The following is a 20,347-nucleotide window of genomic DNA, read 5'->3' as shown; positions in this document are numbered from 1 at the left end:
ACCACTGGGGAGTATTTTATTTCAATAACTTGGTACTGAACAAACCTTTACAGAAAATACAACCCAGCTTATTTCTCACGGTCTCTTTTATGTCACCTTTCTTACACAGTATTTTACAAAGGAAAAGTAGCAGCAACAATAGAGTTTTAAGGAATAAATAAGAGGAGCCAGGGATGTTCACTATCAGAAATGGAGACTCATGAGGCAGCAAAAAGAGAAGGCTGCTCCAGATGGTGCAGTCCTAGCAGGAAGCAGGGCTACCTCACCAAGAACCCCCCACCCCCAAGCTGGGAGGAAACAAGAATGAGGGTCTTCTAGAGGCTGGGGGCAGCAAAAGAGGAGGCCTGAAGAAGGAGAAAGTGTCACCAAGTGGACATCTGAGCTGGATCCCCTCTAGGAGACTCCTTGTTTTGCTGATGCATGACCAAACAGAATGAGACAAATAGCAGAAAAAGTGACCACAAGACTGAGCACCTCAAGGCGAAGACCATATCTTTATACCATCCCCAACATGGAGTCCAGCACACAGCTGACATGTAAATCAAACAACAAAAGTTATCCAAATAAATCATAACAACAATCATTATCACCTTTTATTCAACATTTACCCTGTGAAGGACCCGAAGCACCTTTCATCTATTCTCATTGATACTTCACAATAACTACCCTGTGAGGTAGGTACTACTATTATTCCCCAGTTAGAAAATTACGGGTCAGGGAAGTGAAGTAACTTGTCCAAAGTCACACAGCTTGTAGGCGGTAAAGTTGAGATTCTAACTAAGGTCTATCCAAGTCCAAAGGTCATATACTTCCAACCATTGTGCAACACAGCCTTCCAGCTGAGTATGTGAAAGGAGTGGTGGACAAGGGCACAGTATTGCTGAGGAAGGGCTCTGGTCTAGAGTCTGGAACCACCTACTACACATTTTACACTTGGTTTGACAGTGTGTGACTCTGGCCCAGGCTTCTTTATACCATAGGTCCCTTCCATACCTGAGTCTTCCTGGATATACAATGGGAGAATATCCACAGCCCATTTCCGGCCCTCCAGACATTGGCTGCTGCCAAGAGAGAACATGTACACACTACATCAACCAGAACTGAATGTTACACAAACCACATGTGCTGGCTTTGCTAACTCAGCACACCACATCTCAGGGAGTTACCCACATCAGTGACTGAAGTGGTCCAAGGTGAAAGGGTAGCCCTCACCCAGTAGTGACAGCCAACAGAGGGATGGTGAGACAACAGGTTACAAAGGGCTTTGTTGCTGTCAGATATTAACCAGTGACAGGCCTAAAACATCCAGGCCTTTTTCTGGGAAGGTGGAAAAATGCCAAATACCAGCACTCTGAGCCACTATGTCTGCTGAGTGGCCAGGTGGCCCCAACACACTGGCCATGGGCACTGAGAGAGGACTTGACTCAGGAGGAACATGGCAACACTTCAGGAGGTCAGTCTCAAGATCGTCATTTAGCTGACTGAAGGAAAGCAAGCAACCAACTACAGTAATGTTCTTTTTCTGATCCTCATTCTCACTCCCTTGTCAAAACACATCCAATGTACCGTCTGACAGAGTGATCTGCTCATACTGAAAATCCAATCATCTCACCACCACAACCACGACTAACAACCCTCCAAAGGATTCTCTGCTCTCCAGGTCAGCACAAAATGCCTTGCCATGTCTGACCAGGCCTGCCCTTGCCAGTCCCGCCAGCCTCATCTCGTAACCATCTCCTCTCACTCTCTGTGCTCCGGCCACATTTTCTATCAGTTCCACATAGAAGTCATGCTTCTTTGCCCTCTGCCACCACCCTGGAGCCTTTGTAAAAGCTGGGCCCTCAGTCTGAAACGCTCTTCAACCTCATGTTGCTTTGCTTAGTAAACAACTGCTTGTTCTTCACAATTTAACTCAAACATCACTTCCTCAAGAAAACCTTCCCTACAAGCCAAATCCCTATCAAACGTTCTCATGGTACCACATTCCTTTCTTTCAACACATTTATTACAATTATAATTTTACATTTATGGGTGTAATTATAATTTGACTAACGTCTATATTCATCAACACGCTCTGAGCAGGAACCGTATATGACTTGGTCATGACTGTATCTCAGGGCTTACCAAAGTGTCTAGAATGTAACAGATACTATATATATGTTTGTTGACTAAAAGAAGAAAAATTTCAGAGAGAAGGGAAGTGAAGCTCTGCCCAAATCAAATGGCTCTGCTTAGAGAAGCAGTTCTCCCCTTCTGACCTTAAGCCAAACTATTCTTTCCCTTCCCCCTTTCTCTTCCCAAATTTCTTATAGAAGTTACTGTCTATGTCCTGCCTTTCTCTAAGCAGTGGTAGCCATAGTGATAAGCTGGCCTACAGCCAAAAATAGTCTAAAAAGATATCACCTTGTCTGAGTGCTCTGGCTTCCAAAATAAAAGTCCACAGCAAAGACCCAGGCAGAAAGAAACACAAAAACCTTTACCCAGTAAAGAGACTGAGCCAAACAACTAGCAGCCTCTGCAAGAAACAAGTACTCCCCAGAGCAGGCAGCGCCCCCAAATGACCCACCCAAAGGAAAAAGGGGAGGGGAAGCAAGGCTGCTGAGGGCTGAGGCAGAAGCAGGTATACAGGTAGTTCCCTAAAGGGATTTTAAACCTTGTCTTTTACTCTTTGGATAAAGCAGAGATGTGCCCAAACATTAAATATCAAAGTCTCCCCTGATGAGGCAGCTTCAGAGGAGGTCTAGAGATGGTGGTTCAAAGAAGCAATCCCAGCACCTGAGGAAGCCCACTTAAAACTCTAAAAATTCCCTACAGAAGCAGGAGGGTCTTGTCCTTGCCCTTCTACTCTTTCGGGTAGGCCGGGGCGGGGGGCGGCAGACCAGAAGCATTTACTAAGCTCTACTTAGTGGCAAGCACAGTGATAGGTACTTCAGAGACAGGGCTGTTAGTGAAAAACAAAGGAGAAATAGAGGAGCACATACACAGACAGGGAGCTGACGCTCAGGGAGGTTAAAACAACTTGTCCAACAGCCAGTGAATGACAAGGTCAGGAGCAAACCCAGGTCTGCCTGAATCCAAAGACTCTTTCTCCTACCCCAGTGCTGCCTTTGCGGGTCATCTATGAGTCCAGCTCTGCTCCTCAACCCTGCATCACCACCTTTCTAACCAGAACAGGAATGTAGCTCCAGCAAGCTCTCTAGATAAGGAAAGGCCATCTTCCACAAGCACAGCTCGCCACCATTAGTATGACATAATTAGGGTACTTCACCACTCCTTAGGTATGGAGCGTAGTTTGCTGTAGAAAGCGCAGTTTGCTGTAGCTATGGGTATGAAGCTGGATTTTCTGAAAATCCCAAAAAGATCCACACAGACGAAGTCTCTGCCTTTCCCAGAACCCACTGCTGCTGGGTGCTGGGATGGTAATCCTGCAACCCAGAGTACCTTAAACCATGGGATGGTGGGTGCTCCATCACACCATGAGAAAGACAGTACCTGCAGAGCAGACAACCCCAGTTGAAGTCTCCACAGCTCCTCTAGCTATGTAGAGAGGATAGCAACTCCATACCTGAATCATCTGCATCCACATGGCATCTCCTGCAAGGTTAAGCACGCATTCATTGTGCTGTAGTTCAAGGTTAACCCTTCCCCCTGCACTCCTTTCAGGATCTTCCTCTTATCAAAAGCTATGCCAGATTATTATTATAATGATAACTATTATGCCATTATAATAACATTATTGCACTTTTTTCCTGCACTTGACATCTGTTGGCTGATAAGTTTAACTGGTACATAAGCAATAATTACGCAGTACTTTCTCCTTTCCAGCCAAGCCTCTAGTGTGACTCTTAAAGCTAAATCCAACCATAGCAAATGCCCAGCCCCAACAGCAATAGGAAACATGGCTCATCTGGGCTCAACCACCATAGTTTCAGTGGTCACAGTGCCAGAAACAGAGGCTCCACTACGTTCCTAATTGTTGACACACTCCCTCGCTCCTGGGAAGGTGATGGAATTTGTGGGATACACCAACCAGCAAGCAATTTATTGTTGAAAATCCCACGAGGGCTGGAGGAGTCATACACAGACCTCAGTATTGCAGAAGGACAAGCAGTACCAAATCACAATGCTGCACATCACAGCAAGAGAAGGAGGAGAGGAAAATGCACTTCTCTGGGAGTTCTCAAATAAATGGCTCCCAGCGAGCCATTCTACCTATGCCTCACACACACTTCTTGACAACTGCTGGTAAAATTGGCAACAGGGAGAAAAGGAGGGAGCAGAGGGCAATCTTCAGGCCCCTACTTTGTAGCTGAAAAATTCATCAGCCTGGCTGCTGGGCCTTCTTTATGCAGGGCCCACTAGGGGTCAAGATGCAGTCTGGAGTCCAAAGTGGAGAAGCAAGTCTCACTGTTGGCCAAAGCTCCTGAATCTACCTGTCACACTATTTAACGTAAAGATATGAGATTCTATGACTGCAGAATATCAAAATGCCTAAATTACACATTAGCCTTATTAAAGTAAAAGCAACCCATAGCAAAGCTACATAAAAAACACACATGATAAAACAAACGCCAGCAAGAGTCCGGGGCTGGCCTTTGTTCTCTACCTTTAATACACAGGGCTTTTTTTCTTTTTTTTTTTTTTTAAGGTGGAGAGGGGGTGGAAGGTTATTTGAATTTAAATTAGCAGTGAACACTAAAATCTGTGTGCAAGGAGAAAAGGAACATTCAAGAGTACCAAGCACAGGCTTTTGAGACATGTGTGGCCAAGGTAGTAGTAGTCCGCAGGGCTTTTCCTTCAGCCTCAGCACGATGCTTTCATCACTTGGGAGCAGGCAAGCCAACTGACAAGGCCCAGGCAGCAAAAAGGGGCACTTCCCATAGGTCTAGAGAGACGATTGCCCTCTCAGAAGGAAATTAGTATGAAGCAACAAAGAATGAATAAGACCAGTCAGCCACAGAGGGGGTTCGGAGAGGTGTTACTGAGGACGGGGACCATATCTGTCTCACTGACCACTATGTTCTCATGGCCAAGCAGGACCTGACACATAGTGAGTGCTCAGCAAAGAACTGTAGATTGAATGGTAACCAGAAAGATTCCTCAAGTTGGAATGGATTGAGGAGAGGTAGAATCTAGTTGTTCCTACTATAACCTGTGGTAAAAGAAGGGCTGTGGTCTGCAAAAGATAGATAAAAGGGAACCTAAAGAATGAAAATGAGCCTCTCTCCAATACATTCCTGGTGCCCTAACAGACTAACAAGCCTGTTGTGGTCAGACCACAGATATAGCCCTAGAAGGACAATGCTGGGAGGAGAGAAGAGGAGAGGGAAGAAGAGAGGGGAATAAACAGGATGAAACATTTACTGAGTGCTTACTACGTACATATCTGAAAACCCCAGGAAGTTTTACAGATGAAGAAGTAGGAGCAGAGAGGTTAAATAACTCACCTGAAGTCTCACAGCTAGTTCATGGTTTAATCTGGGTATATCTGATCCTATAGCCAAGACCTTTCCTCCATAGTTCACCTGGATTCCCTGTAGGGCTGAGCTGGCTTCCCAGCTAACCTTTCCTATAGAGGAGACACTCCTACCCGTCCACACAAATCAACTTGGCAGTCATGTTTCTTAGAGTTAATTAGTTAACTGGAACTGTGGCTTGATGGTCTCATGAATTTCATGTGCTTGAGACAGCCTACTGGAACTTAAACCTGAGTGAATTAGCTGAGCTTCTGGACCTATAAAACTACCAACCAGAGAGGCCCTGACTAAGCCATCAGCTGGTACGTATCTCTGGGACAACTCTCTTTGGCATAGCACAAGTCAGGGCTAGGTGAGGAAAAGACAACCCAAGCATGATCTCTACATGCCCCCAACAAGTTCTCTTCAGAGATTGCAAAGGAGGTACCAGGAGCCTCTCCCACTCTGAGTGTGTCAGTAATGCAGAGAATTCTCTTCGAAGGCAACCTAATCCTAATTTAAGAAGGAACAGAAGAGGTACAGAGTCAAAGACTTCCGCTTGGTCCTTAGAAGCAACCGAGCCTTGGTGCTCCCTGCCTCTCTGGAGCTTTCAGAGACCTTCCACACCCATGATGTCAGGGGCAGCCGAGTAGAAAGGGCAAGATGATTTTCAATGCTGTATTCTTAAGAGACCAGTGGTGAGGCTCAGCCAGTGTTTCTAATGGAAGTGAATACCCTGGCCAAACTCAGGGGAAGCTAAGTAGTACTAAAACATACTGTCTCTCAGGGTTGTCTGTCTATTTTGCCTCCTGTATGAGGGCTTTCATCAGTTAAAATTGTTCTTTTTCAACTCGTAGGGAAGCTGATGATTCACCCAGGTGCACAACAGCTGCTGGGAAGACCTGTGGGAAGGGGCCACCCGGCAAAGGCAGGCTGTGTGTGGTGAGACAGGTCTCCCAGGAGTGCCCTACATGCCAAGCCATATGTTGTCAGGATATTAATCCAAGCCCATCTTGCACACTTTACAATGTTTACTCTCTCTGGGATGTGGAGCATTAATTATATCCAAGGACTACACAAGTCCTTCCAATTCTATTCCACACTTACTTCTTTGCTAAAAAGATTTATAACCTGGAAACAAAGCCCTCTGCCTAATAGCAGCAATAATACTCAACAAAGAATAGGAAAGCAGAGTGTCAATTCAAACTTCCCTAAAAGGTATCACCCCAATGGAACCTTAGTTTACCTTATGTAGAAAATGGAGAAAGCTACTACAGACCCCTTTTTTCCAGTGAAGACAGACCTACATAACTGAGAGTCTTAAAGAGGGGAAGGATAGAACCAAAAGAGAAAAGAGAGAACACCACAGCTCCACTCCTGCCACAACTGAAATAGCTTTGAAAACCCATAAGAAAATTCCAAAAAGAGAAGATGACCTCACTGCCACAAGAAATAAGAGCAAAGGGCATGAATGTGAAACAAAGCTATCTGGATTAGTCACGGCTCTACCCTAACCAGCTGATATCACCCTGAGTAAGTCATTTAGATTCTCTGAACCTCAATTTCTCACCTCTATAAAATGGGGATGATGTAAGGATCAGATAAAATAATATATTTGAAAGCCCTTTAAAAACAGTAAAATATTGAACATACTTTAGGCCTGATTGTTATTCCATAGACCCCTGGGTGAGAAACCCTAAGACACTTCTCGGGAGCAGAGAGGCAAGGCTGTCACCTCCAAGAGGCAGTCTACAGTGACTGTGTCCAGGTGTTGGCAGAGAAACCCACACTTCAGGAAAAAAGTGACAAGAGAGTGAAATTTGAAGAGGAGACCACACTTGGGTCTGCTCAGCTACATTAAAAAAATAATAACAATACATGCACATGGTTCAAATTTGAAAAAGCACACAAAAGTATACAGTGAAAAGTAAGTCTCCCACCTCCCCATTCTCCAGCTACCTAGGGCACCTCATCAGAGACAACCACTCTTTTCAGTTTCTCATGTATTCTTTCAGAGGTATTTCAATCAGCTAGTTTCTGCCTCCGATGTAGAAGGTAATGCCAATCAAGTAAGCAGTGCCAGGGGCACTTAGGGACTATGAAAAGAATGGGACAGGCAGAGGATAAGATATTGCCCTGTGAAAGCTTCCACGGAGGTGCAGATTTCCTTCTGGCTATTACACTGCTTTGCCCCTTGGCTGACCACATTTAGGCAATGATTTTGTACAATCTATTTCCCTTTCAGTTGTGCTTGTTTACCCAGAACTCTGTCTCAGAGAAGCCATTAACAGGAATGGTCTCTGGGACCTCACACTGTACCAGCCTGACCACCAGGCCCCTAGAAGTAGACAGAAGGAAGAACAACTGTCAAACCTGCCTCAGTGAAGGCTGGGCAAAAAGGGCAAAAACCACTGAAGTCCCTAGGTCACCATCTTTCCAGGGACAGAATTACAAGGATGGATGAAACTCAGACCACAGATGGTCTCTGCAGGACTCGGCCCAAGAGACTAAGACAACACCCATAGAAAATTATCAGGATACTCTCAACCAAAGATAGACTTTCACCAAACCTCTCTCAAAAGCTTTCAGGTTATGCCCACCCCTCCCTTTCTTCTTCCACAAGTAACTTAAACGTATGAAATTCCAGCCTCTACCCAAAAGTCACAAATGGGTAGCCTATAAGTTAAATCTGGCCCCATAGGTGCACTTTAGTAGTTCCTGGGGATTTCACATAAAAGTCTGGATTTCTGGCTTCTCTTGTAATATGAGACGAGGAGGCCGCTAGAGCCACACTCACCCATGACAACAATAGGCTGAGTAGCAGCTGTCCCCCATGGAGCACATGAGCACTCCAGTTTGACACAGCCCCACCATTCCCTGTTGCCTCACACTGACTGTTCCCTACCCAGCCCTAAAAACATCTTTGAGGGCCGGCCCTGCGGCCAAGTGGTTAAGTTCGTGCGCTCCGCTTCCACGGCCCAGGGTTTTGCCGGTTTGAATCCTGGGCGTGGACGTGGCACCGCTCGTCAAGCCACGCTGAGGCAGCATCCCACACGCCACAACTAGTAGGACCCACAACCAAAAAGTATATATATACAACTATGTACCAGGGAGCTTTGGAGAGAAAAAGGAAAAATTAAATCTTTAAAAAAAAAAAAATCTTTGTGTCAGAGACCCCTGGCCAGTGAGTAACAGAGGAGGCTGATGAACTAGTAGGCACATCAGTTGCCCAAACAACAGGACTCCCGCATTCACAAGCATTTATTAAACACCCTCTATGTGCCAAGAACTGTGCTGGGGGCTGGCTACACAAAGAGGAAAGAGGGATACAGTTTCTGCCCTCCAGGAATTTATAATACAGTTGGGAAGATAAGACACTCTGAAGAATCAGACTGCTTCAGACACAGAGGGTTCCAGGATTTGAACATGCCAGATTCCCTGTGACTAGGAATCAAGGAATGCTTCAGGGAGGAACTGGGATTTTGAACACGACTGTTATCATTTCTCAGGCTTTCACGTACTCATTCATTCAACAAGCATTTATGACGTCCATGTTACACTCAGCATTATGCTGGAGACACAAAATAAAGCACAGCCCGTCGCCTTGAGAAGCTCATATAATAAGAGACAAAACAACTAACCAGGATAAAGTACGCTGAATCATAATCAAAGTGTTGCTATGGGGATATAGATGAGAAGGCATCAGGCAAGGCTTGCTGAAGAAGGCAGCTCTGCAGCATAAAGTAGGAAACTAAGGAGAGGGTACTCTGGGCAAAAGAATTGGCAGAGACAAACATGAGGCATGCTTAGAGGACCACATGTGGACCAGTTTATCAGAAGCAAAGGGTACACGTGAGTAAAGGTAGAGAATATAATTAAAGTGGTAGGACAGGGATACACCATGATAGGCATGGAACAACAGGACGACTGATACTTTGAAGTTTATTCAGCAGCCAGTGGGTGCCTTCAGTGGTGAAGGCTTCTAAACTTGAGTGTCCCCCCATCAGCACTGTATTTAGGAAGACCCCAAGGGGCAATGGTACACAACGTCCTGGAGGAAGCTAAGGCAGAAGATAGGAGGAGGCTCCTGTAATAACTCAGGAGCAGTTACAGGAAACAGGGGAAGCAGTAAGACTAGGTGAAAAAGATACTGCAGAGGCTCGCCAAAAAATTTAAGACAATGGCATTTCTTTGAAAATACTCTTTAACTTTTTTTTTTTACCAGTTCAGACTGGTCTTTCCCCAAAATAATGAGGTTTTACCCTATTTGTTTCATTTGGAATAAGTCACAAGCTATCAATATGGTGCTCAGGTTTTGGTTTTTCGTTTTTTTGGGTTTTTTTTAAAGATTTTATTTTACTTTTTCCTTTTTCTCCCCAAAGCCTCCCGGTACATAGTTGTATATTCTTCGTTGTGGGTCCTTCTAGTTGTGGCATGTGGGACGCTGCCTCAGCGTGGTTTGATGAGCAGTGCCATGTCCGCGCCCAGGATTCAAACCAACAAAACACTGAGCCGCCTGCTGCGGAGCGCATGAACTTAACCACTCGGCCACGGGGCCAGCCCCGGGGCTCAGGATTTTAAAACTCAGCTTGAGATCAATATAATGGGGGGGGGTAGTAGCTTCAGGGGCTTTTTCTCCACTCCTACCCCCACTGATACACTGAACCAACTGTAAATCTCAAAGGGAAAGAGAGTCAACCTGAGCACAAAATCAGGGTCAGTGTATTATACTGTGCCTCCCTGGCCTTGCACAAGGACCAGAAATGGACATACAAATCAGAAGAAAGTTGTGACAGAAGTCAAAGTTCCCTTAATGAGCTAATTGCTTCATGTCTGGCTAAAGAGCAGAAGGCAAGAGACAAGGAGAACACACTGTCAAAAGGTCCCAGGCAGGCTCTTGACCAGCCAGCCCTGCTCCGTGAGTGTCCTCATGTCAGACACTGCCCAGGAAACAGGGCCCACTGGCTGGGACTCAGAAAAGTGAGAACTAAGCCAAGTAATGGAGAAGACAGCAGAGAAACTGTGAAGTTCCTTGCTATTCACAACTTTTAGTTATTCAGCACAAGGTAACTATGACTATTGATATGAATAATAAACCAACCAACCAAGACAGACAATGATGAGATGCATAAGATGACACTTCCTTGGTCAGCATAACTTATCCTCTAACCCAGCCTTGGGTCAGGAACTGGAAACTACTGCTGTTGTCATTATTGATGATAATACGAGGCACTTACATTGTGCCAGAGGAAGCACTTTCCATATACATTCTCTCAATTAATTCTCAAGACAGCTACAAAAGTAGCTATTATTATTCCCATTCTACAGATCATGAAAGTAAGGCTTAGGGAAAATAAGTAATTTGTTCACCATCTGACAGCTAGTAAGTAAATAACAGAATACGAAACCAAGTAAGCTGACTCCATAGTGTTTTTAAACCACTCTGACATACCATTCATTCCCTCACTGTCTTTCTCTTTTAGAGATGTATCAAAGGTTTGCTTGGGTCAACAGATAAGGTCCACTAGTGCAATGGCCCCATTCTTTACAGAACACACTCACAGAAGTCTGGCCTGAGCACTATTTCTGTGTTTTTAAAGCAGGGGAAAACTTCAAATCTATTTCCTCCGGGGTAAGAGCAAAAGGAAACACACAAACACGAACAGGAGAAAAATCAGCATGACAGCCAAAAACCTCACCAGTGAGAGTAACAAGATAATGAACAACCCAGTCAGTGGAGGTGGGGCCTTCTCCCTCACTGGAGATTTTTGACTGCAACTGCATCTTGCATCTTTACAAGGCCTTAAATAACTCTAACAACTTCTATGGCCACCTTCTGTGAACGCTCTGGCTTGAGTCTCAGCTCTGCCACTAAATACAATGGTGGTCCTAAAAAAGGTATGTGACCCATTTCACCTTTCTGGGGCTCAGTTTTGTCATCAGTAAAGTAAGAACCCATCGAATGCAAAACTGAAGCACTGGGTGGCAACACACCTAGAAGGGTATCTCCTGACTCTTTATGCATCCAAGAAACCATGAACAGCCATCTCCTGGATCTGAACCAGACCCAGCCCTGATGTTTGCAATGAAATTGATATAGACTTGTAGGACAACCTCTTCCAGCCCAGAAACACCATGATTTCAGACTTCAGCAACAGGGTCCAAGGAGGGAGAATTTGCTTCATGAATACAATCAAACCCAACTCTCCATGAGTATGAGATGCTGAGGGTCACAAAATCGACTTTAAATACCTTGTTTAGGAACTGGTCCCTTAAGTGTCCAATGTCTACTACCAACTGGATTCAAAGCGTGACTGATCAATGTTCTCTGTATCGACTGTCCTACTTTATGTTACTTGCACTGAACTGAAGCCTGCTGGTTTTCTAGAGTTTGGTCAGACTCCTCCCTTGGGAGTCTCACAGAAATAAGAAGCACAAGCATGAAACTATTCTCAGACATAAAGAAATGTCCATTTAAAAGTCCACTGGCATCAGCCTTCACCAGACCTTTGTGATGCATCTCTGATTCTTCTTCCAGTTTCTAAAACTCCTCCCCCTCACAAGACAGAGGGGACAGACTATTCGCAGAAAGGGAAGTGGCTAGAAATGGATCAGTTCGCTGACTACTGTGATGCCCCTCTGCCCATGATGATAAGTGGTAATCAAGAGGCATAATCAAGAAGATCCTCAGTCAAGACATAGCCAGCAAGCAGACCTCAGAAACATACCCCTTCTCATTTCTCTGTGGATATGACATGTGACAATGGGCTAAATATCAGACACCACCCAAAATCTCCAAGTTCTAGTCCAAGAACACCTGGGCCAACACAGCAGGCTCAGCTACGAAAAAGGAAGACCAAGGAGGCACCAGAGAATGAGATGGTAAATGGAACACCTCAAAAGTCCAAGATCTGGAAGAAAATAAAAAGTATAAAGAACAAACTCAGGGGGCCAGCCCGGTGGCGTAGTGGTTAAGTTGGCGTGCTCCACTTTGGCGGCCCAGGGTTCACTGGTTCGGATCCTGGGTGCAGACCTATAGACCACTCATCAAGCTATGCTGTGGCAGCATCCCACATAGAAGAACTAGAAGGACTTACAACTAGGATATATAACTATGCACTGGGGCTTTGGGGAGAAAAAAAAAGAGGAAGATTGGCAACAGATGGTAGCTCAGGGCCCATCTTCCTCATCAAAAAAAAAAAAAGAAGAAACTCAATTCTAGCTTCTTTGGAGAAGTCCAGATAAAAATTACCCCTCCCACCTCCACCTCCACCCACTTTCCATTTCTTCTCCAACTTTCTTAAAAGTATTAGGTTTTGAGGCAGACAATATGGAATAACTTCAGAAAGGGATAAACAACTTCTCCTCTGAATTATCAAGAATATCAATAAGCAAAGCAGAAATGTGATTCTTACTAATTCTCATGCTCATAAATATCTAATGGCCAAGGAGCTTATTGGGCCTGCAACACCATTTTTTTTTTTTTTTTTTTGAGGAAGATTAGCCCTGAGCTAACATCTGCTGCCAATACTCCACTTTTTGCTGAGGAAGACTGGCCCTGAGCTAACACCTGTGCCCATCTTCCTCTACTTTATATGTGGGACGCCTACCACACTGGCACGCCAAGCGGTGCCGTGTCCGCACCTGGGATCCGAACCAGTGAACCCTGGGCAGCCGAAGAGGAACGTGTGCACTTAACCGCTGCACCACCAGGCCAGCCCCCCTGCTACACCTTTTTGGTTATATCATGTACACAACATGCTCAGCAATTAGAAACAGCTCAGCTGGTTGGAAAATGGAACTAGTAAGGACAAATTCACAGCTTTGAACCTCCTAAAGGCCAACTAACTCAACTCTTTCCATGATAGCCCTTAGCTACAGTCAGACATCTCACAAGAGGCCCAAACAGGAAAGGGTAACAAGGGCACTAGCCCTAAGGCATCTCAATCCTGGAAAAATTCGGTAAGCTCTTCCACAGCAGGAACTCTTTTTCACTTTAATGACCCCAACATCTTCCACTGGGTCTGGCACCTATTACGACCTGGAGAAAATAAGATGAATGGTCAAATGTCCTGCTGATGACTGTCGACTCATGTGCAGGTGGGCAGGGGGAACAGCACAGTTCAATAGAAATAGCTTTGGAGTCAGAACTGGGTTTAAAGCCTGGCTGCACCAAACTTTTTGACCTAGGTCAAATCACTTACCCTCACTGAGCCTCAGTTTCTTCGTCTGTAAAACAGGGTAATACCAACTATCTTACAAGATTGATGCGAGGATTGGATGAGATAACGTTCTCCTGCTTTTACCAGTTTGGTGTTTGAGGCATTGAAAAAGCTTGTGGTAAGAGCTGGGTCTTCTGGATAGAAAACAAGCCTTGTTAACTATATTAGAAAGAGAATATAGGATAAGACCATGAATTCTCAATGAGGGCAATATTGCTCACAAGAAGGTGAAAATTGATTCTTGGGGAAGAGAAATCTTAGATATTACAACAATTTGTGGCCCTCCAAAGGGCTACAGTACATAAACAGATACATAGTATATCTGTGGTATTAAAATTCCATTGGGGGAGGGGACAATTAGGAAAAAAAAGTCTCAAAAGGTGATAATGAACAAAATGTTGAGAAATACTTGATTAGATGTCTAAAGGGCTGACCCAGTTTGCATAAGAACCTGAGCATACTGGCACTCTCATCTCACATTTCCAGCCTCAGAACTGTGAAAACTAAATGTTTGTTACTTAAGCTACCCAGGCTACAGCAGTCTGTTATAACAGCCCATAACTTACTAAGACACTTCTCAATGGCTCAAACACTGAAGCCAAGGGTACTATTGGGAGAATGAGGGCAGACACGGCCAGCCAACACAACCATACCCTTGTCTGTGAGATCCCTGGTGAAACCTGAAGGAACAAGAACTACAAATCTGTGCTGAACATAGTTCTGTTGCTTCTGAATTCTCAGTCTCCAAGACAGAATATTGCAAAAGTGAGGATGCCAGGTGTAAACTCTTCACAAGTCAGGGAAATTCCAAGAGGTTCTTCACATGTGTCTTGAGCAGCTTGAATCTTTTACAAGCATTTTGTCCCAAAGACAAACTCAGTTACTGAAGCTAGGAATCAAGGGTTACCCAAAGCCCCACCTGAATGGCAACAGTCTATCCCTCCTCCCCTACTCAGCAGTGAAACCCTTGGTGGAAGTAAATGGAGAAAAGAAAAGGGCAGGATATTCTCTCTTGTAGACAACATATAATGAAAATAAGAAGCTCTATGTTGTGGAAGACTAAGGTTTGCAGCTTTCAGCTGACTCAGAAAAGGATAAGGTATTCATCCTTGCTCAGAAAGAGAAAAGATTAGCTCCACAAGGACAGGTCTCCAAATTGACACCAAATCCAGGAGTCAGAGATGCCTGTGCTACCAAGCATGATCTAAGCACCAGCTGAGGCCCCAGAGAAAAATCCCCACGAATACACGACCAATGAGCTGGCACTGTAAGAATGTTCAGATTAGCTCTCCTGAAAAGAGGCTTACTCCAAGAGGCAGAGAGCATCTGCAGCACAGCTTCGCTTAGGAAAGGACAGAAAATGAATGAAGAAAAAGACAGGAGGCAGAATGAGAAAGTCAGAGCATGAATCCACAAACATAACGAAAAGAGAATTAGAAGGCATCCACCTATTTGGAAAAAGGTACAACTTGCCTTTAGAAACTGTCATTTTTTTTTTAATATTCTCATTAAGAACAAATCTTCATTCTTTGAGGGTAAAACAGTTACTGCATTCCTATGTCCTGAGCTTTAATATGTATTACCTCATTTAACCACTCTTCAAAATAAATACTATTCCCATTTTTATGCAGTGGAAAACCAAGCCTAAGAGGTGAAATAACTTGTCTAAGGTCATGTGGCTAATAAGTGATAGACTCAGAATCCAAACTCACATTCACCACACTCCAAAAATCCATTAGTCCACTTCAAAAGAACCATTAACTCATCTGAAGACAAGTCAGCTGATAAGGATACTTAACCATGCCATTTGAGGTAAAAAAAATAAATTTAAAAAAACGCAGTATGGTATCATGCGTTAATGAGACTGATCTCTCACATGGTTCAAAAACATCACTGAAGACAATTTCAGAAGTGGATTTTCAAGATTGGTTTGGACAATGGCCGTATCACTTAAATGATGCCACCCTCAACCCCCACCACCCACACCTACAAATACCACTCTAAAGGAGAGCAACACTCATTGAAGGATTAAATTCTAGCATGTTTATTTTAAAACCCATTTTGTTACTCTTCAGTTTCATTTCATTAGCCTTTTTTCCTGTCAAGGAAGCACACCAACAAGTAAATAGCTGGCCTTCAAAGACAGCAGGGAAGGGAAAGAAAGGAATCAGAGTACAAGGCAACTTTTCATTCCTGGTCCAGCACATCCCTGCTAACATATTCCTCATTCCCACCATCTGTAAAATGGAGGCAAGTAAGTCTTTTCTGTGGCCAATTTCATCAGAACAGCACAAATATTAATTAGCAGGTTAAATTCACTAAACACCAAAAAGAAAGGTTAAAATAAATCTCGTGTGGCAATGCCTTCTTAAAAACCTAAGGGCCATCGTCTCAACTGAAACCACAGACAAAGTCCTGATCTATGTTATATAAACATCAATCCTAATACTCTCATGCCCTGGCTTCCGACAAAATTGTATCCAATCCCCAAATCCAGCTATACTTTTATAAGAAAACAACTTGGGTGAGATGAGAGCTAAAAAGACACACAGATACAAAACACCTTTCACGGTGTCAAAACAAACACTGTTAGTGTTTATAAACACATCAGTTTCTTCTCTTAGAAAACATGGAGGATTCGTTCTCCAGCCTACCTAGTCTGGGTTAATCTAACTCCCTCAATCCCCCAAAGCAGTTTGCAGTTTGGTTTTGTTTTATTGAAGCAGGAACACCAGCCAGGCCTGAATCAAAGCCAGGCATTTTAAAACATTTTTTAGAAAACTGATCTTACATATGGGTCATTAATATATATATATTTTTTTAAGGCATCAAACGGCTGGTCCTCTACCTCTTATAGTGCAAAGGAAGCTCCCACTGGCCTTTCAGGTGTTGGGCATTTCCTGACTCCTGGTCTTCCCCACCAGGAGCCCCATTCCGGGGATCATATGTCAACAGCATTCTGAAGCAGAGAATCTCAAAGCGAGGATTTCAGGACCACCCAAATCAGAACCACCTGGGGAGGATTGCAGGCACCCACTCTCCACTTTATCCGGTATCCCTGTGGGGAGAGCCCAGGGATATACACAACCTCCTAGTTGATTTGAGACACCCCCAAGTCTGTAACCCCTACTTCAAAGGGAAGTCTTCCAACTACCAGGACAAAGGAAAACACAAGATAGATACGGAGATATGAGATATGGGGGTAGGGCGCAATTCCATATGGTGAAGAGACACAGGTCTGGGCCAAGAACCAGAATGTCAGGACTGAAGCCATTGGACAGATACAGAAACTGAGGCCGGGAAAAGGGAACAAGGAAAGAAACTACAACAGATACAGAGCCAAAAGCCAGTCTCAAACCCCACTGCCTCATCTCCCGGCTTTTAAGAAGGGTTCCCAGAGACGTTTTGAGGACGAAAGTTAGGGAAGGCGGTCCTTGGACTGAGAGGCCAGGTCTGCAGAACTAGTGAGGAGCCCGGAGCCCACTTGGACGTCCCGGTTTGGGGACACTAGGGGAGATGTGTGGGGACCCCGGAACAGTGGTGGGAAGGCGCCGGGGCCGCTGGCGGGAGGAGGCCGGGGCAGCGCCCTGAGCCCCCAGCCCAGCTCCTCGGCCGGGCGGCCCTCACTTGCCCCTACCTTCGGCTTCCCGCCCGGCAGCCGAGGGGCAGACACAACCCCCACAATTCTAGGCGGCCGCAGCAGCCACCAGCTCCCGGTGCGCAGACGCGGCGGCGACCGTCTGAACCGGTGAGCGCGCGGCTATTACGTCGCTCGCCCCCTCGCCCAATTGCCACCTTTCAGAACGGCTAGCCTCACTACCTTTTCCGGTACTCGGAGTGGTGAGCCCCGCCTCGCCCTGTCTTCTGTTAAGTCCCGCCCCCTAGCGTCTCTCTGCGCAGACCTCCTGGAGCATTTTCCTCGCTGGAACGTTTTGTCTCCCTGTATCCCTCCGCCGGAGAGAGAGACACGCTTAGAAGGGCCTGGGTTTGCTTCTCAGCTGGACCGAAATGGAACTTCGAAGTTTCTTCACTGATTTCCCAACAGCCTAGTTTCTTTCTAGCGGAAAGATCCTCAGACAGAAACCAGAAGGGGTGGGTTCGAGTAAAAATAAATCAAGCGTTTGTGACTCAGATTGGAATAAAGCCGAGAGTCTCAAGCAATAAATAGTCCTTTGAAAATTCATGCAGAACAGGCCACCTGCAAGTCATCTACTTTATATACTTGTGTATTGTATGAGTTTTTGACAACGACCAGTTATTTTAGAAATGAAAGTCATCGGCAGCTCTAATTCCGCTCTACAACTAAATTACCTATTATTTTATGTATGCCAGGTGCTGTACATATACATATTTACTTCTGATAACTTCCTAAGATCAGAACTGTCATCCCCTTTTTATACATGGGGAAGCTAAGGCTCAGAGAGGTTAAAGGATTTATACAAGGTCATACAGTCAGGGAGTGGTAGAACTGGGAATTTAAGCCAGATTTGGGTGCCTCTGAAAGTTCTGTTCTCTTTCCACCATACCACTCTGTTAAACCTTCCTCTTGCCTAGAGGTGCTGAACCTGACCAGTAAAATGGGGTGCTCCCTCAGGTGTCATAGTCCAGACACAGTGATTCCTGGTCATTCAAGAGTGGAGAAAAGGATAATCCATACAAGCATGATCTCCCCCAAACAGCAAGTATTCCCCAAGAACAAACAATCGACCTCTCTCTCCAGTTCCTTTCCCTGTTCAATGTACTATGTGAGCTTCTAGCAGTTAATCTACTTTTTGATTATGTTTACTTCAAGCAGGTGGGAAATTGACCTTGCAGCCAGGAGCAACCTTTGGTTAGTAGCCTGGGGAGGTAGAACAAGCCTATGGGCAGTAGTTGAGTGGGTAGTGCCAGTTTATTAGAAAGGTCTACATAGGATACTTCCCTGGAACTGGGTGGGAAAAGACAGGGAACAGCTCACTTTTCCTATGGAACACCCTGGAGACCAGCAAGAGTAGCTGGGCCCGAGAATAATTCTAGTTTGTGTCACTGCCTAGTACTTTGAGGACAGATAATAAATGTTCAACGAATATCTGTTGCATCAGTGATAAATTACAGAATGAACACATAAATTACAATCGAGCCTGACACAAGCTATAAAAAAGATATTAATAAATTGTGACAAGAGTAACATGCTTAAAAATAGAATAAGCTCAAATCTTGTAATAGAATGAATAAATAAATGCAGGGGCCAAGAGAAGAGTCCAGCTGGACACAGAGCTGCCAGCACTCCCTGGAGCCTGGCTTCCGCCTTGGAACAGATCTAACCAGCTCAGGTGTGTGAGGAAGGGTAATCTGTGTCCCCTAGTCCCCTTGAAAGGCACTGACTGAGAACCACGGTCCCAGGGGAACTAGTGTGAGCTTGAGCCTCCTAAACTGCTAAAACCAGTGTGCAGGGCCAGGTCTCCGCAGACAGCCTCTACTTTCTTGGCCCCCAAACAAGAAGGACCACTGTAAAGATGGGAAGTTTGAAGTCCAGGGGTCAGAGTGGGTAGTGGGATCATGGTAGTCTCTTCTCTTTGTTTCCCTGTTACTCTTGGATTTGAGCAGAAATAAGTTTTAAATTTTCTTTTAAATACGTAAACAACAACCAAAAAGCCATCTCTCCCTTGCAGCTCTGTTGGAGAGTTTCCCAGTTCCCTCTTCCACTCCCCAGAAAAGCAAAAACTTGGAAGGGTAGAGAGCCTGAGGAATCACCTTCAACCTGGCCACCATCAATCAAAAGAAACCACAGCACCCACCCCCAGAGCCCTGGCTAGGCAGAGATTTATATGATCAGTCTGGCCTTCCTCAACAAGCAAAATGTGTTGAGTACATCATTTCTCCTCTGATCAGCCTTTCTCAATTAATCTCCCACAAGCCTGATACCCAGTTGTGTGAAAGCATTCCCAGCATCAGGAATTGGCTCCCTGCTCTCTCTGGATGGGCCTAGAATGTTGAGTGTGGGGAGCAGGAGCCATACCTCTCCGTCTCACCACGGTATTGTCCTGCCTCCCCATCTCTGCCCCTTCCTCTCTGCTCCCCAGCTTTCACCATACACATTAAATTCTGCTTCCAAGAATCCCTTCTGGATGCCAGACATTTTATTCACTTGAACATGAGTACCAAGCTACATGCCAGCCATTGGCTGTGGGGATACAACTGTGAAACAGCCCCACCAGGTTCTTACCCCAAAGAGCTCAGGGTCAGATGAGAGACATAGAAATATAAACAGATCAAATCAAAACAGTCCAGCAAGGGCCTTAAAACAGAAATATTAACAAAAAGCTGTAAGAATAAGCCCACTCAGTTCACACTGCTCTCTGTCTTTCCAGATCCCTTATGTGAGTAAAACTCTTTCACATTCATCATCTTGTTTGCTCCAGACAGCCCTGTGAGGCAGATGGGGCAGATTTTATCCCCTTTTTACCAATAAAGCAAAAACTCTTCTCTCTGAACTCGTCAGAGCTGTGCTGTCCAATGCAGTAGCCAACAGCCACATGTAGCATTTATATTTAAATCAATTAAAGTTAAATAAAATTTAAAACTCAGTTCCTTAGTCACAGTAGCCACATTTCAAGTGCTCAAGAGTCACATGTGGCTAATGTCTACCATATTAGACGACGCAGATTAGAGAACATTTCCGTCATCGCA

At 44.9% G+C, this 20,347-nt stretch overlaps 1 protein-coding gene across 8 annotated transcripts in view; it reads right to left on the bottom strand.

Annotated features, from left to right (window-relative positions):
* SIL1 (SIL1 nucleotide exchange factor) overlaps positions 1–20,347 on the bottom strand; it is a 254,164-nt gene that overhangs the window by 185,498 nt on the left and 48,319 nt on the right. Inside the window, exons 1-3 of one of the 8 annotated variants that reach the window (XM_070570773.1) lie at positions 17,316–17,496; positions 3,493–3,594; positions 994–1,061 (exon numbers count right to left, since the gene is read on the bottom strand). The exons of 1 other annotated variant lie outside the window; for it this stretch is intronic. In XM_070570773.1, coding sequence (XP_070426874.1) covers positions 994–1,055 — 62 coding nt within the window. In that variant the 5' untranslated portion in view covers positions 1,056–1,061; positions 3,493–3,594; positions 17,316–17,496. Of the gene's footprint in view, positions 1–993; positions 1,062–3,492; positions 3,595–17,315; positions 17,766–20,347 lie in introns of those variants that run through there. 6 more of the 8 variants (XM_070570772.1, XM_070570780.1, XM_070570776.1 and 3 more) reach the window with 6 other exon arrangements.

The sequence above is a fragment of the Equus przewalskii genome, chromosome 13 (genome assembly GCF_037783145.1).
Source record: "Equus przewalskii isolate Varuska chromosome 13, EquPr2, whole genome shotgun sequence".
NCBI classification, from domain to species: Eukaryota; Metazoa; Chordata; class Mammalia; order Perissodactyla; family Equidae; genus Equus; species Equus przewalskii.
The sequence above is the reverse complement of the archived record's forward strand: the minus strand, read 5'-3'. Positions and strand labels throughout refer to the sequence as shown.